This window comes from Ictalurus punctatus, chromosome 3, assembly GCF_001660625.3.
Source record: "Ictalurus punctatus breed USDA103 chromosome 3, Coco_2.0, whole genome shotgun sequence".
NCBI classification, from domain to species: domain Eukaryota; kingdom Metazoa; phylum Chordata; class Actinopteri; order Siluriformes; family Ictaluridae; genus Ictalurus; species Ictalurus punctatus.
The window spans coordinates 11,421,434-11,435,803 of record NC_030418.2 but is presented as its reverse complement, the minus strand read 5'-3'; the positions used below and the strand labels follow the sequence as shown (position 1 = coordinate 11,435,803).

General features: G+C 39.5%; 1 protein-coding gene across 5 annotated transcripts in view; it reads left to right on the top strand.

Moving 5' to 3' along the window:
* Positions 1-14,370, top strand: part of dlk2 (delta-like 2 homolog (Drosophila)) — a 31,613-nt gene that overhangs the window by 2,869 nt on the left and 14,374 nt on the right. For 2 of the 5 annotated variants that reach the window (XM_047154322.2, XM_017464136.3), the window contains exons 2-3: positions 5,869-6,909; positions 13,228-13,316. In XM_047154322.2, the coding sequence (XP_047010278.2) occupies positions 6,878-6,909; positions 13,228-13,316 (121 nt within the window). In that variant the 5' untranslated portion in view covers positions 5,869-6,877. Of the gene's footprint in view, positions 1-5,868; positions 6,910-10,378; positions 10,806-13,227; positions 13,317-14,370 lie in introns of those variants that run through there. The other 3 variants (XM_017464138.3, XM_017464137.3, XM_047154323.2) reach the window with 3 other exon arrangements.

Here is a 14,370-nt window from a genome sequence, read left to right as displayed (position 1 = left end):
ACAATACAAGATGTTTAATTGAGTTCTAGAAAAGCAAAGTGTGGAGAGGTGTAAGCACAAAAGTAAGGTTTGATTTTTTTTTTAAATAATGGGGGCAGGGGGCAAGTTAGGTCTTAGTTAAGTGTTCACAGAAGAGGTGGCTCTTTAGCGGTTTTTGAAGATAGTGACAGATTCTGCAGTCCGGATTGAAGTTGGAAGTTCATTCTACCACTGAGGGACAGTCAGTTTGAAGGTTCTGGAAATGGACCTTGAGCCACGCTGAGTAGGCACTACTAAGCGCCGGTCATTAACCAATCGCAGATTGCGTGAGGGAATGTAAGCCTCAAGGAGAGTGTTGAGGTAGGGGGGTGCTGTTCCAGACAAGGTCTTGTATGTGAGCATCAAGGCCTTGAATTTGATGCAGGTGGCTACAGGAACCCAGTGGAGGGAGATGAAGAGGGGTGTGACATGGGTTCTTTTAGGCTGGCTGTGGTGTGCTGCTGCATTCTGAATTATTTGAAGAGGTTTGATGGAGCTGGCTTTGACGCCCGAGAGTAGTACATTGCAGTAGTCCTGTTTTGAGATGACAAGAGTCTGGACTAGTGGCTGTGTAGCCTGTTCAGTGAGATAGGGTCTGATTTTCTTGATGTTATACACAATGAACCTACGGGATCATGCAGTTGTTGAAATGTGGTCTGTGAAGGTCAGGCTGTCATACAAAGCCACCCCAAGGCTCCTGGCTGTCCTGGTTGGCTTGACTGAGGTTGAGCCGAGCTGCACAGTGAGGTTGTGGTTGATTGAGGGGCAGGCAGGGAGGATGAGAAGCTCAGTTTTTGCAAAGTTGCGCTTAAGGTTGTGTTCTCTCATCCAGTTTGAGATGCCAGACAGGCAAGCAGAGATTCGTGCAGAGACAGATGGATCATCAGACTGGAAGCACAAACAGAGCTGGGTGTCATCAGCATAGCAAAGATATATATATATATATATATATATATATATATATATATATATATATATATATATATATATATATATATATATGTATTAAGCAATGAGACTTAATCACAGGCTCCAGAGGTAGTATAAATGGAAAAGAGCAGTGGACCCAGGAATTGACCCCTGGGGAACCCCAGTTGTGAGTTGCTGAGAAGCCCAGAAGCCCCTCCCCTCCACAATGCCTTGAAGGATCTGCCTGTCAAATTCCAGTAGTGTCTGGCAAACTGAAGATGCTTGAGTTTGTTTTTGGATGAGAGTAGAAGCTTTTTTCTTGAAACCCTTCCAAACAACTTGTGGTGATGTAGGTGACTTCAGATTGTAGTTTTGGAGACTTTCTGACCAAGACGCAAGTAACTTCTGTAATACTACTACTACTACAAATAGTAGTAATAATAATAATAATAAAAATAATAATAATAATAATAATAATAATAATAATAAGTTTAATTTATATAGCGCCTTTCCAGAGTTCAAGGATGCCTTACAATATCAATACAGTAAAACATAAACACTTAACAATCAAACACAGAAAATGAAAAACACAGTACAGTCACAGAGAGAAAAAGCATAGCAACACATTAGGACAAATATCACTTAGAAAACAGATACGTTTTGAGTTGGGATTTGAGCTTGGAGATGGATGTGATGCTGTGAAGAGTCAGAGGCAGTGAATTCCATTGGGTGCTACAACACTGAAAGAAATGCCACCCATAGTAGAGAGATGAGATCTAGTGATAGAGAGGAGTCTCAGCACAGATGACCTGAGAGAGCGGGTCTGGTTGTAGGGTGGAAGCAGTTCACTAAGATAGTATGGTGCCAAACCAAGAAGTGATTTAAATGTAAGAAGGATTATTTTATATTTAATGTGAAACGAAGCCGGTAGCCAATGCAGTTCAGACAGCATTGGAGTAATGTGAGCTGAGCGCTTGGTATGTGTAAGAAGTCTAGCAGCTGAGTTTTTATATATTGCAATGCTCCAGTTGTGATCCTTGGAGATTTTTTGGGTCACTCAAACCATCCTCTTCACAGTGTGATGAGACAATATAGACACACATCCAATTCCAGGTTGTTTCATAACATTTTCAGTTGATTGGAACTTTTTCATTATTGCCCTGATGGTGGAAATGGGCATTTTCAGTGCTTGCGCTATTTTCTTATATTCCATTTTGTGAAGCTGAACAACCTTTTGCTGCACATCACAGCTATATTCCTTGGTCTTACATGTAGTTATAAATGACTAAGGGAATTTGGCCTGTGTATTAACTCATATTTATACCCAGTTCAAAAGATTACATACCCTTGATTCTTAATACTGCGTGCCATTATCTGGAAAACAGGAAGTCATGGTTCTTTTCACTTAGGGGTGTACTCACTTTTGTTGCCAGCGGTTTAGACATTAATGGCTGTGTGTTGAGTTATTTTGAGGGGACAGCAAATTTACAGTGTTATACAAGCTGTACACTCACTACTTTACATTGTAGCAAAGTGTCATTTCTTCAGTGTTGTCACATGAAAAGATATAATCAAATATTTACAAAAATGTGAGGGGTGTACTCACTTTTGTGAGATACTGTATATATATCTGTGATGTAGTAGTGCAGTAGGGTGTAAACATTAGCTCAGTGCAAGTAGTGTCCCACTGCAGTGTTATCAGTGTTATCGCACTTGGTAAAAACAACCTCTTGTACCGCTCATTTCTACAGCAAAGCTGAATGAGTCTTCTACTAAAGGAGCTCCGCTGTTTAACTAGTATGTCATGGAGGGGATGCTGCTCTTGTCTGGAAAGGCTGTGAGCTTTTTTAATGTCATCTTTTCCACCACCACCTTGAAACTTGATCAGTTTTTTGCATCTCCAGCTCTAATATTGCCTCCTCAGCATACTGCTGCAAGGAAGACTGCACTAGCTACCACAGACTGGTAGAAGATCTCTAACATCTTGCTCGGGTCTATTAAAGGACCTGAGCTTCCACAGAAGGTAGAGTCTGCTCATTCCTTTCTTGTGCACAGCCTCTGAGTTGACCTTCCAGTCCAGCTTGTTGTTGAGATGGACACCAAGTAGGTGTCAACCTGCTCAGCGTCCTGACCCATGGTGGTAATGGGGCTGGTTGTGGTTCTCTTCCTCCTGTAGTCCATCACCATATCCTTGGCCTTGGCCATGTTGAGGAGCAGATGGTTCTTAGCACACCACTCATCAAAGTTGTTGACCAGGTCCCAGTACTCCTCTTCAGGTCCATTCCTTATGCACCCAACCACCACCAAGCCATCAGAAAATTGCTGAAGATGGCAGATATCTGACCTGTACTCAGACACTGTAACATCATACATCACTTTTTAAAGACATAATTGTGTTTTCTTTGTTATGGGAGGCAAAATTGTAACATATATTTTGTTATATATTGTATATTTACTATCTCAGTGCTAGAATTCAAGAGTCAGCTGTGTGCCAATCATTTCTGTTTCACTGCCCTATGAAAAAAAAGAAGGAGATTTCAGTTTCCTTCCAGTCACTCAAATATCATGAGTAAAGGAGGCAAAACTGCTGCTAGGAAAAGCAAACATGGCTTTCAGCTCTGAGAAATGGTCTTACTGATTTTTAAGCTTCAGTTTTATAAAGAAACTTTTACAGTAGGAAAGAATAACGAAGCCGAAGATTTTTCTTCACGCTGGTATGGGAAAGATCAGATATTAAACCTTTATGACTGGTAGAATGAACGCAGACAGTTCGAGTGCAAGTATACCTTACTCTCACAGGGAGTGCCCTTGGCTCTGCTGTTCCAATTACAGTGTTTTACAAATGAACAGTGTCATAAACAGAGCTGTGGTGTTGTTTCTCCTGTGATAAAAGTAGTAAGTGATTTCTGGGCTGTAGTGTCTTACGGTTTTTATCACAGGAGAAACAAGAAGACTAGTTATAAGTTATAAGTCTAAGGAACAAGAATGTGCAAAATGCTTATATATGTTCACGTACCTTGTAATGTGCTCAGTTTTTGTTCCAAGGAGCTAGGACCATCCTGAGCCAAGATGTTCAGGTTTCCGTAAACAGTTGTACAATCAAAATTTGTTTTGTGCCATGACACAAAGATGGCCGTTGTGGTTAAACCAATTAAATAAAAATTAAAACGTTAAGTAATTTAATTTTAATTAATTGGAAAATTAAAAATAGTCAAGCAACCTGTATTGGACCACTTGAGATAGAATGACCCAGGAGTGAAAAGACTACCAGGTAGCAAGGAAAGTGTGTGTGGTTATGGTTATGATGGAGTTTCCTCTATGTTGAAACCTCTAGGTTTTAAATGTCTTGATTTAAAACTTATCATTAAAATCTACAAACAAACATTTGGCATTAGATACTGACCGTAATTAAGCAATCAACTTCATGTGGCAAGTGTAGACAATTACTTGGCTCCAGTCTGGCACAGCTGAGTCTATAGTGCTACCTCATACCACATTATAATAGATAACATACTTTCCTAGCAAAGGATATTAGCTCAACTGTTGCATGCTTCACACTGAACCATGCCACTGTTTGTGTTCTGAGAAGACCTGCTTGGTATGAGGGATTCCAGCGAGCCATGCTCATCAATCAAAAGCATTGGGCTGTTCCAGTGAGCAAAGGTTCAGGTTACAATGCTGACAATTCCACCTGTCCTGCAGTCTTAAAATGAGATATCCATTCTGAAAAACAGCTAGAATGCAAACCAATCTAACACCTGACACATTTATTATTGAGATCATTGTGGAATTTTCATAATTTAAGATATTAATAACAGTTGGATGGTGGAGTAAAAATCTTTTGGATGGCTTTTCAGAGCTCATTCAAAACATATTTATATACCGTAATATAGCCAGTAAACAAATTCTCTAATCTTTTGGCTTCATATTTATACGCTATTTTAATTCAGTTGAAATTATGTGAGAGAGGAGGCTGTTTAGAGTCATTATGCATAAGGAGCTGTAAGTAAAGAGCTAACATTTATTTCTATTAGCTTCAACTCATGGTTTCAAATGCACAGTGGCACTCATGCTCTTCCTGACCTGCAGTTGTTTAGGGTTCAAGGCCGCTGCTTGCGTGGAATATTTGTTGTTCCTTGCTCCAACAATTTTCATTCTAGTATAGACAGACAAGCATTTTGTGCCAGGTGGCTAAGGAGTCATCTACATGCCACATAACTGGGGGTCACTCAATACTGCAGCCATCAAGGTCTTTGTCCGCTGACATATCACTGCCCACACCCTGCATTGTGTGTAGATTACTAGCAGTTAGGGGGGAAGGCATCTCTCAGCTCCACCATACATCTAAATGTGCCACCTCTCAGGCTTTCAACTGCAGGCTATTTCAATGTCACCACTGGGCTCAGCCAAATATAGAGTGCAATACCAACCCACTCCCCCTGTTCTCCACATCCAACCATGTAACAATGAGCCAGAGAATTCAGTTACATCAACCAGGCCACTTCCCATGGGCCAAAGCTCTACTCGCCTACACACAAGGAAAGCCATAGTGCATTTTGTATGGTGAAAGGGGAGCAGCTCACTAACAGCACTAAGTGACAGGAATGGAGCATCTGAGCTATGGAATGCTAATTCTTGCTGCAGGCTTGTAGCATACGGGAAGAAGGGTGTTAATGACATGAGTGATATCTTCTTACAATACAAAGACTGCTGATGTGCAACCAAAAAAAGGCTGTCCAAAGGATTTGTTTGCGCTGAAGTTAACAGCTACTATGCTTCATTAAGCTTTTTTGTGTTCTATGAGCGCTGCTCCTTTTTTCAAATCTGCCTTTCTTCCATTTTCATTTTCTTTTCTCATTTGTCTCAGCTGGTGTCAAATACCTGGGTGCTGTGGCACAGCTGGGTGCAATTTCAGCTGCTCTCTTCCCTCTTATGTTTCAGTTAACCGAGTTGCAACATTCCACTCATCCAGCAGAGCTTACCAAGGGATTGCATCTCAGCACATAAGGCAGATGACAAGTGGATTAAAAGGACCTGACCACCTTGGATATTTATTTTTTCTTTGTATCAGACCTAATGTTAAAACTGTTGCAAAACTGAAGGAACAAACTGAGTTTTCTTGTCTGTGTGGATGCAACTGTGTGGTGCTATTGCTTCAAACAAGTTTGTCAGCATAACAGTGAATACCTAGGGACCCCGGAATGAATTGAAAGCTGTTTTTTTTTTTTTTTTTTTTTTTTTTAATTGTTCCTATGACCTAAAATTGCCGGACTCAACAGAACTACTGTTTGCTGATGCAAGAGATTCATAAAGCTAATAAGTCAGGAAGTCCCGTAAAACTCCAGGCATAACACCACTGTATGTATACAGTATCACAATGTCTCTGGCACTACTTGGATTGAATTGCATCATACCGTCCTGTGTCTATAAACTGTTGAAGCAAACCAAGTGAGAAGGCTGTGAAGTTCTGAAATAGATAGTTTAAACCCTTTCTTAAGTGTCTTGCCCCCATATATTTTTCTGAACTCTCTGAGCAAAAATAGTGTGAAAGTTGTTGGAGTAATTTGGGCTTAATTTAACACGGTTGCGAACAAGTTATCTGACAAGGTGCTTGGCAACAGAAAACTTGTTGAGCGTGTGATCGGCCCCTTGGGTCAGAGCCTAAAGCGGCAGATCAAAGCTGGTGTAGGGGGTGTAAAGTAGGGCGGTCGCGTGCGCCTTCTTGGCTCTCATCTAAATGTATGGAGTGGATGGGGGGGAGTAGTAGAAAGTCTGTAGCACCTTCTTCTGGCTGTCTGCGTCTAAACACACACTAAAAGAAGCTCGCAGAGGGAGGCTGCCCAACACGTACACACTCTGTGAGTAGCTGAGCACATTTAAAGTGTGCAGAGGACCACCACAGTGCAGTGACCAGAAGTACTAAACCCTGACATAAAGACTCTCCACAGAGATGACAATGGATGGGTCAGCTCACAATGAAGGGTAGGCTCCAGCATATTAAAATTTATCACTGACAACGTTTACTATATGAATACTGGGAATCTATTACTTTTGGAAATGATGTGATGTTTGCCTTGTTTCTACTCTGACAAAAATTCCATAAAGTTGTTATAGTTGAGCATTTATCAATGTGAAACATTCATCTATATGGGACATTTAATGTTACTGTTTTATGTTATATTCATCTATGTGGCACATTTATACTGCTTACCAAAATAACCATGACATTTTACATTACTGTACATCCATAAAACCTAGGCTCTGAGTCTGTAGACACATCTTGTAATGTATTCTAACTTGGGGCCTTTTATTATTCATCTGTGACTGGTCATCAGGCTCAGACTTTCTTGGTGGATACATTGCTATGTTCTTTGTGGCTCAGCACAGATGAGTGGCATTTAAACAGAGTTCATAAATACCAACACTTTCCAATAAAACTGCAATAGAACCCATAATCTACTCTGCCTGGCATTGAAATATGTATGCAATCTCAGGCAGAACACACGAGGGTGATTAAATTAATCTGAGAACAGGGTACAGGTATGCGTGTAACAGTGACTGAGAGATGGAGAGAGAAGGAGATGATGAGAGAGATAAATTGAATAATGCCCTTTTTCAAATATGTTGATGAAATGAAAGACAGAGAAATCGCTAATTTCTTGAATTTTCAACAACACTTTGCTTTTTCCTAGTATTATTTCAGTTTCAGTGGAAAAGTGTTAACAATGCTGGCAATTAGAGTTCAAATATTATCTTGAATATAGCTACCAACAAAATATCAGCTCAGTGAAGTGTACCTATGACTTCAAGAAAAATGGTGACAGAAATATTGAAAGGACTGAAGATTGCCTGATTTGTTAACAAATAAGGAATAACATCTGAGCTTGGTGGACATAAGAATTGAAACTGTCATATGATTCAGTGTGTGCCATATGCCCCACACTAACGCAATATGGTGACATATCAGGGAAAGGAAGCTCCAGTGGACAACCTTTCCACACAGAAGCAGCATCCTTCCTCTGTTGCTATAGAAACAGAACCCACCATGGACACACAACACATTTTCCAGTGAGCTTATCATAGCAAGAATACAGTGTGTTATCCATTTCTCTGCTTGAGATGTGAGTGTACACCTGATGCAGTGTAACAGGGATGAAGTGTACATAAGAACCATACAAAATGGCATTCCTGAAGATCCATGAATATAGTAATACTCATTTTTACTTATGAATTCTTTTGATATCCACTAAATATCTAAGGTATGTGGTGAGTATTATTTTCTAGGAAGTTCATTTTAAATATCTCAGGCCATTCTGCTTTAACTGGCAAGCACATGCACCATTTCCAATTCAAAAATTTTCTAAACTAAAGTACTAAAATTGATCTCTAATCAACATAGAACAAAACAAACAAACAAACAAACAAACAAAAAAGCTCAAATCTAAAGTCTAGTTGAGTTTACATTCTGTCATGCGCTGTAAAAATATGCCTGCTGAAATTCCAGTTAACACTACTGAGTGTTTATTTAGCACAGTAGACTTCAGGGACTGAACTGACAAAAGGAAGAGTTTTGTATGTGAACGAACTAGATGAGACTTCCCATTGAGGTGATGTGTCATTTAATGGAGGCTGAGACAGAAGCAAGTGCAGGTTAATTAGTTTAATCCAATAAGTACAAAGGATCAGGCAGAAATCAAGGTACATAGGCAAGCAAGAGTCAGTCGATCAGGAAAACAGTCCAAACTAGGTAAGGAAAAGAGACAAGGTTGTAAATGAGAACAAGGTCAAAACCAGAATAAACAAACACAGTATCAAGGTTTGGTAATGACAGAGACAGAAGGCAACTGAGCCTATACTTCGCAAAGAACAGTGTTTGAACAGTCTCTTATATGTGTGGTGTGATTGTTGTGTGAATTGGATGCAGGTGTGTGTGATTAGAATGAATGTGAGTGTTCTGGGAATTGCGGTCCATGGCGGCCATGTTTGTAGGCCGCAGTGCAGGTTGGGAAATGTAGTCGCTGGTTTGCTGTGATATGACATGTTGACAGATAAGCTGGTGATAACAGTGAAAACTGCACAACAGTGCTGGGAATGCAGATCTGTAATGGGGCCAATCTGGGAAGAATGCTATGAAATGCATTGCTTGGAAACTAAAGTAGTTGTGAATACTATCATGATTCGCCTATGTAGAAAGGTAGAAAGAGTTCCTTATCTCTGTGTGTATAAATCAACACACACTATTCAAGTTAGCGTGAAGCTACCAGACCAGCGACAGAGACAGACAGATAAGAATCAATCAGTGAGTGTGTTTATGACATCAGGCATGAAAATATTTGAGACATCAGTGCATTTCAATATTAGCTAATGTAAGTAATCCAAATTTCATGAATTGTAATCATGTTTTTAGCTTTACAAACTTACACTGGAAGAAGCAGAAAATAGAGAACAGCAGGTCGATGAAAATATACTACTTAATATTCAGTACGCACATCATCATCAGGCTGCTGGTAGTAAGTGAGACAAATGTGGCTGAGCTGAATATTCAGGATTATAGATATGTTATTATCCCAATATAAATATAGCCTGAGTAATCAAATCAAATCAAAATGAGTGTAGAATGCTTTTTCATTAATGGGGACTTTAATGGCTTTAAATCCTACAGAGCAAAACATTACTCAGGAGCACATGTAAGCTACTGTATATGAATGGAATCATGTGAATAAAAACCATGAACCATCACAGTACCTGATGGCATGGAGATATTAATGTTAAGGAATAGATGCATAGTCTGACAGGTGTTTAATGAGGTAATACAATACAATACAGGTCATTTAAAGAAGCACTGTGATAACAAAATTAATTCTAAAATAATACATTATTTTAGAAATGTTAGATTTCTTCATGGACCTACCAGCTATAAATTTGTCTTGCACATGTTTTTATTGCATGTAAAAATACTTCAAGTAATACTTCAGCATTTAGCAAAAGAATACTTTCCAAGATACTATTTCATGTCTGTTTTCTCATTCCTCATGTGCACATACGATGTACACACTGTGTGGGGTTGTTTGAGTCTTTCGTCATCCGGTGGCGTGAACATGACAGTGGAGTGAACATGTACATGCCTGTTTTAAAACACTACACGGCTGCATATTGCTGAGATAATCCACTGAAAAGTGATCCTCTCCTCACTGTTGCTGGCAGCTAAATGTATGGTCACATTCGCCTTCAAATGTTACGAGTTTAGCCTCTCACTACAGCAACCCTGAAAGACTCTCAATGCTACAATATTCGTAAACATTCCTGCTAGACCACAAACAGTTAACAGAGAACGCCTACATACCCTATCCACACAGAAATAATGATTTAACTTAATAAAATATCTGCCAAATTCCACAAAACTGTGGAGTAGTGAAAAAGTGTGGCTGGGGAGGGGGGTGGGGGGAATACAGGCACACAAGCTGTGCATGTGTGTATGCTGTGGTAAAAGAGAGGTGGAGAAGCTGAATCTGTCTCTTTAAGAGCTGGTCCTTGGGCAGGTTGTGGTATTGAGTAGGGAGGTGGATCCCTGCCTGTCTTTATTCTGCCTGATTTTCCCAACAAGCATTCCTATCAACAAACCCTGCCTCACTACCAGCTTGCTCCTCTGCCAGTGTGTGTGAATGTACTTGACTGAGTTGTGTTGGGTTTACCCTCAGAGTTGTTCACTGTGTGTGTGTGTGTGTGTGTGTGTGTGTGTGTGTGTGTGTGTGTGTGTGTGTGTGTGTGTGTGTGTGTATGTGTGTGTGCACGTACGCATCACTTTATCATCACCTGAAGACTCCTGCACTTTTCTGAGCCAGCCTTCTCAAGCCAGGTGTGTAAAATCTACAGTATCAGTGAGTGTATTTATTGAGCTCTCTTTTTCACTGACTAGCAAATTCTATACCTCTACTCATGTACATTCCTCTATGTAATTTTCAAGTATTGTGTAAAGATAACCGAGAAATACTGTAGGAGTGATGGGAGACACAGGCATTTACTGTGCTCTCACAGCATCTTGCTTCTATTTTCAGTGATATTGTAGATTTTGCATACATTGCATATATGGTGGCTGCTATTTGAGATAAGTAAATAGGTCACATGCATCTTTGGAGTGTACTTCTTTTTCTTGATATTCATAAACCTGTAATAATGAATTTTATTGCACCAAACATGGGAAACGAATCTGTGATAATGCAATATTTTTGTTTTCTCTGAATCATTTATAGGCCTCAAATGAATTCATCAATAAGTAATTATACATTAATACAATTAACAGATTCACTCCAAGCATTCAACAACTTACCCCCTTCGCCACAGAGAATATTGCCTTACAGTATATAAGCAATTACTTTAACTTCCAAAGGAATGCAGAGATGGAGTTTGTCTGCCTGATTGCTATCAAACTAAAAGTTGCAACAGTACTTAAAACACCTTTCCAAGAATATCGTACCAGCAACTTCTACTCACACCTTAGCTGTTTCTTTGAATCTGGCTACTGACATTAACCTTGAGAGTGTGACATTAGGGGTGCATTGTTGCCTCAGAGCTAATTTTAAGATAAGCCTGAAGATGATAATTAAACAGGCGTTCGCATCTTTAGAAATATATAGTAATGGAGTTTCACGAACAGAATCGTCTGCTGATTAAAATGGTTAAAATTGAATTCATGAAATGTGCCACAAAGACAATATGTGGCAAATGCAAAGTTTAGAGAGAAACGACCACTAAACTTTCCTCCACCTGCTAATGGTTGTTAAATGATCTCAGCTGGATGATGAATACACTACCAGAATGCACAGAGGTGAGATACCCATGTGGAAAACAGCCAGAATAGATACTCTCACTTCATTTTCAGCATGCTGTTAACAAACACAGGCTGATTACACACGGCTAAAAATACTACCTAGTATAATCAATGGCTGAGTGATTGAGCTGTGAGAGTGACATGAATAGATAAATATAGCTTGTTTATTTTCACTATCCAGGTGCAAGGATGAAAGATAGGGCAGCAAGTTTAACTGATAATTGATTTGGCATTCCCCAGGATCAAGGACAACAAATAGTGACTGTCTGATATGACTGACAATGCTTCCAGTTAGAGATTTAAATTGTTTCTATGTTTAAAGTATTTCCTGTTTGTTGTTATTAATGGCTTCAAGGTTCAATGTAATAGGTGAACAACCAAAATGGGTTCACTGGCAATTAGAAGTGTCAATGCAATCTGCAGAGTTGATGTGTAACAACCGTGAAGGACAGGAAACCTCAAGCCAAGAGTGTCTTGAAAAAATATACCCTTTCATTCTCTCTCAGTTCCAGGAGCTGGAAAGGTCAACTTACTATTTCTCTGAGTGGTGAGAATAGTAATATCATTTGGATGAGTTATTAAGGTCTGTGAGGTCATTTTCAGATAAATAAAATGTAATTTACAATGACAGGCTTGCTAATTTCGTGTAATATTGCTCCTAATGACTATCTTTAAAAAAAATAAATAAATAAAAAAAAATAGATGACTGCATCAACATAAAGGTGTGCAATAGTGCAAATCTCTGTACAAGTGTAATTTCCTGTATCTGTAGTTGTGTCAATACGCAAACAAGGAGTGGCATGTTGTTGTTGTAAATGTCCACCATAAAAGATTCACAGAGTTGCCTGAATTATTAAGAAAGTGTCTGTTAACTGTTCTGTAGTCAGGTTTCCCTACTGTTTGAGCTTGAGGTGGTTGCTGAGTTTAGTCAGTGGAAAAGAGCTCCTAACAAAAGATGCATTTTTAGGTTTGTTGTCTTATTGGTGCAGATGTAGGCAATTATTCTATTCAGTAATTATTCCAGGACAAAGCACTGTGTTCACAGAGCTACTAAAACCTGTGCTGACTCATGTACTGTACTGTGCAACCTACAACATATGAAAAATGTAAATATATGGTTTTAAATCGCCTAAAGGCAAGTGTCATTTATACCTGTTGTGATTTAATCCTTTTGGAGTCATGCAGTCCCTGGTATATTTGCTCAAGCAACCCAGAGCAAATTTAACAGGCTGTGACATATTTGCCACACCATTCAGTTGTGTAGCTTTCTATAATCTTCCACTGAAATGCATTTATTGAATACAAATAGCAAAATTGGATATGATCACTAAGGGGTTTCCCCCCCACATAATTTGCTGTAAAATCAATCATTAATTGCTAACTTGACTGCTAAGATCAAGACAAATCTAGGCCCCTTTATTTCATGTTGTATTTTCTTACATTTTAACAAAAATGATCTTGTTCTGTTTCAGCTTGCACTGCATCATGATACAGAGGGTTACTCTGACTTTGCTTCTATGGGGTAGTTGTGGTTGGCTCATCTCAAACTGTGAAGGCCAAGGTAAATATATCTCTCTGACTATGAAAACACACCAGCAAAAGATAACCTAATATTGAGATTATACAACATGGCTTGTACTGAATAAATTGAATGAGTTATGTGACATCTAAAAAATCCACAAAATTATTGCACTGCTGCATTCATTACCAAGTGAATTCCAAATGAGTATCTGTCTTTTGTCACAAATATCTTGTATAAGATGGAGGTATGTGCCTACTCCGGGAATTTATTGCGTCAGTATGCTAATGCCTATGCCAGTGACATAAAATCATGATGTACAACTTTCATAAAGAGTATAACATAAAACAGTTATCTGAGGTCCAGAAGGTGGAGGGGGTTGGGGATGTAGGCAGTGTAGGCTGATGCATCTCGTTGCTATGCTATTATTTTCTGGTTGTTGAAGATTATTATTATTGGTGGTAAAGTGTGCAGTGTGTCACAGAATACAAGGTAAAACTATCACATCCTTAACACACTGCCTCTGAAAAGAACTACCAGATTTTAGGCTAAACCTTCATTAGCAAATTGGAGCCAGGGGATAAGATGCTAAATCTGTACTGGCTAAATGTTTTTCTTGGGGTAGAAACAGCCAAGTAGATGCTGGGATTGAATGATCCTTAACTTCACAGGGATCTGGTTACAACTCCCCTTCAGATGTTAAGTGTTCAGCTTCTTCCTTCCAGCCAGCCTACAGTCCCTAAGCTTAAGCACACACGCACACACTTCAAGGCGCGTGGAGTGGCAGCAGGCGCACAGTCCTTCAAAGGATTGAAATGAAGGAAACCAAACCTGCATGCTCCACTGGCACCAGGGTGCTGGCCATGGCCACAGGGGTGCAGGAGATCTGGGATAGAATTTCACGGCCAGAGTAAATTTAGCTCCCTGTGGTTTGAACATGAAGCCTACTGACTAGATCTGCTGAGTGACATCCCTCCAGAGGCGAGTGGTTGAGACTACATCCTTCAGGAGTAAGAGAAAGAATGATAGGCAGAGAGAGTCACATCACAGCACTGTTGTCTTTAAAAAATGGTTAATAATTGAATTAATTGTCATG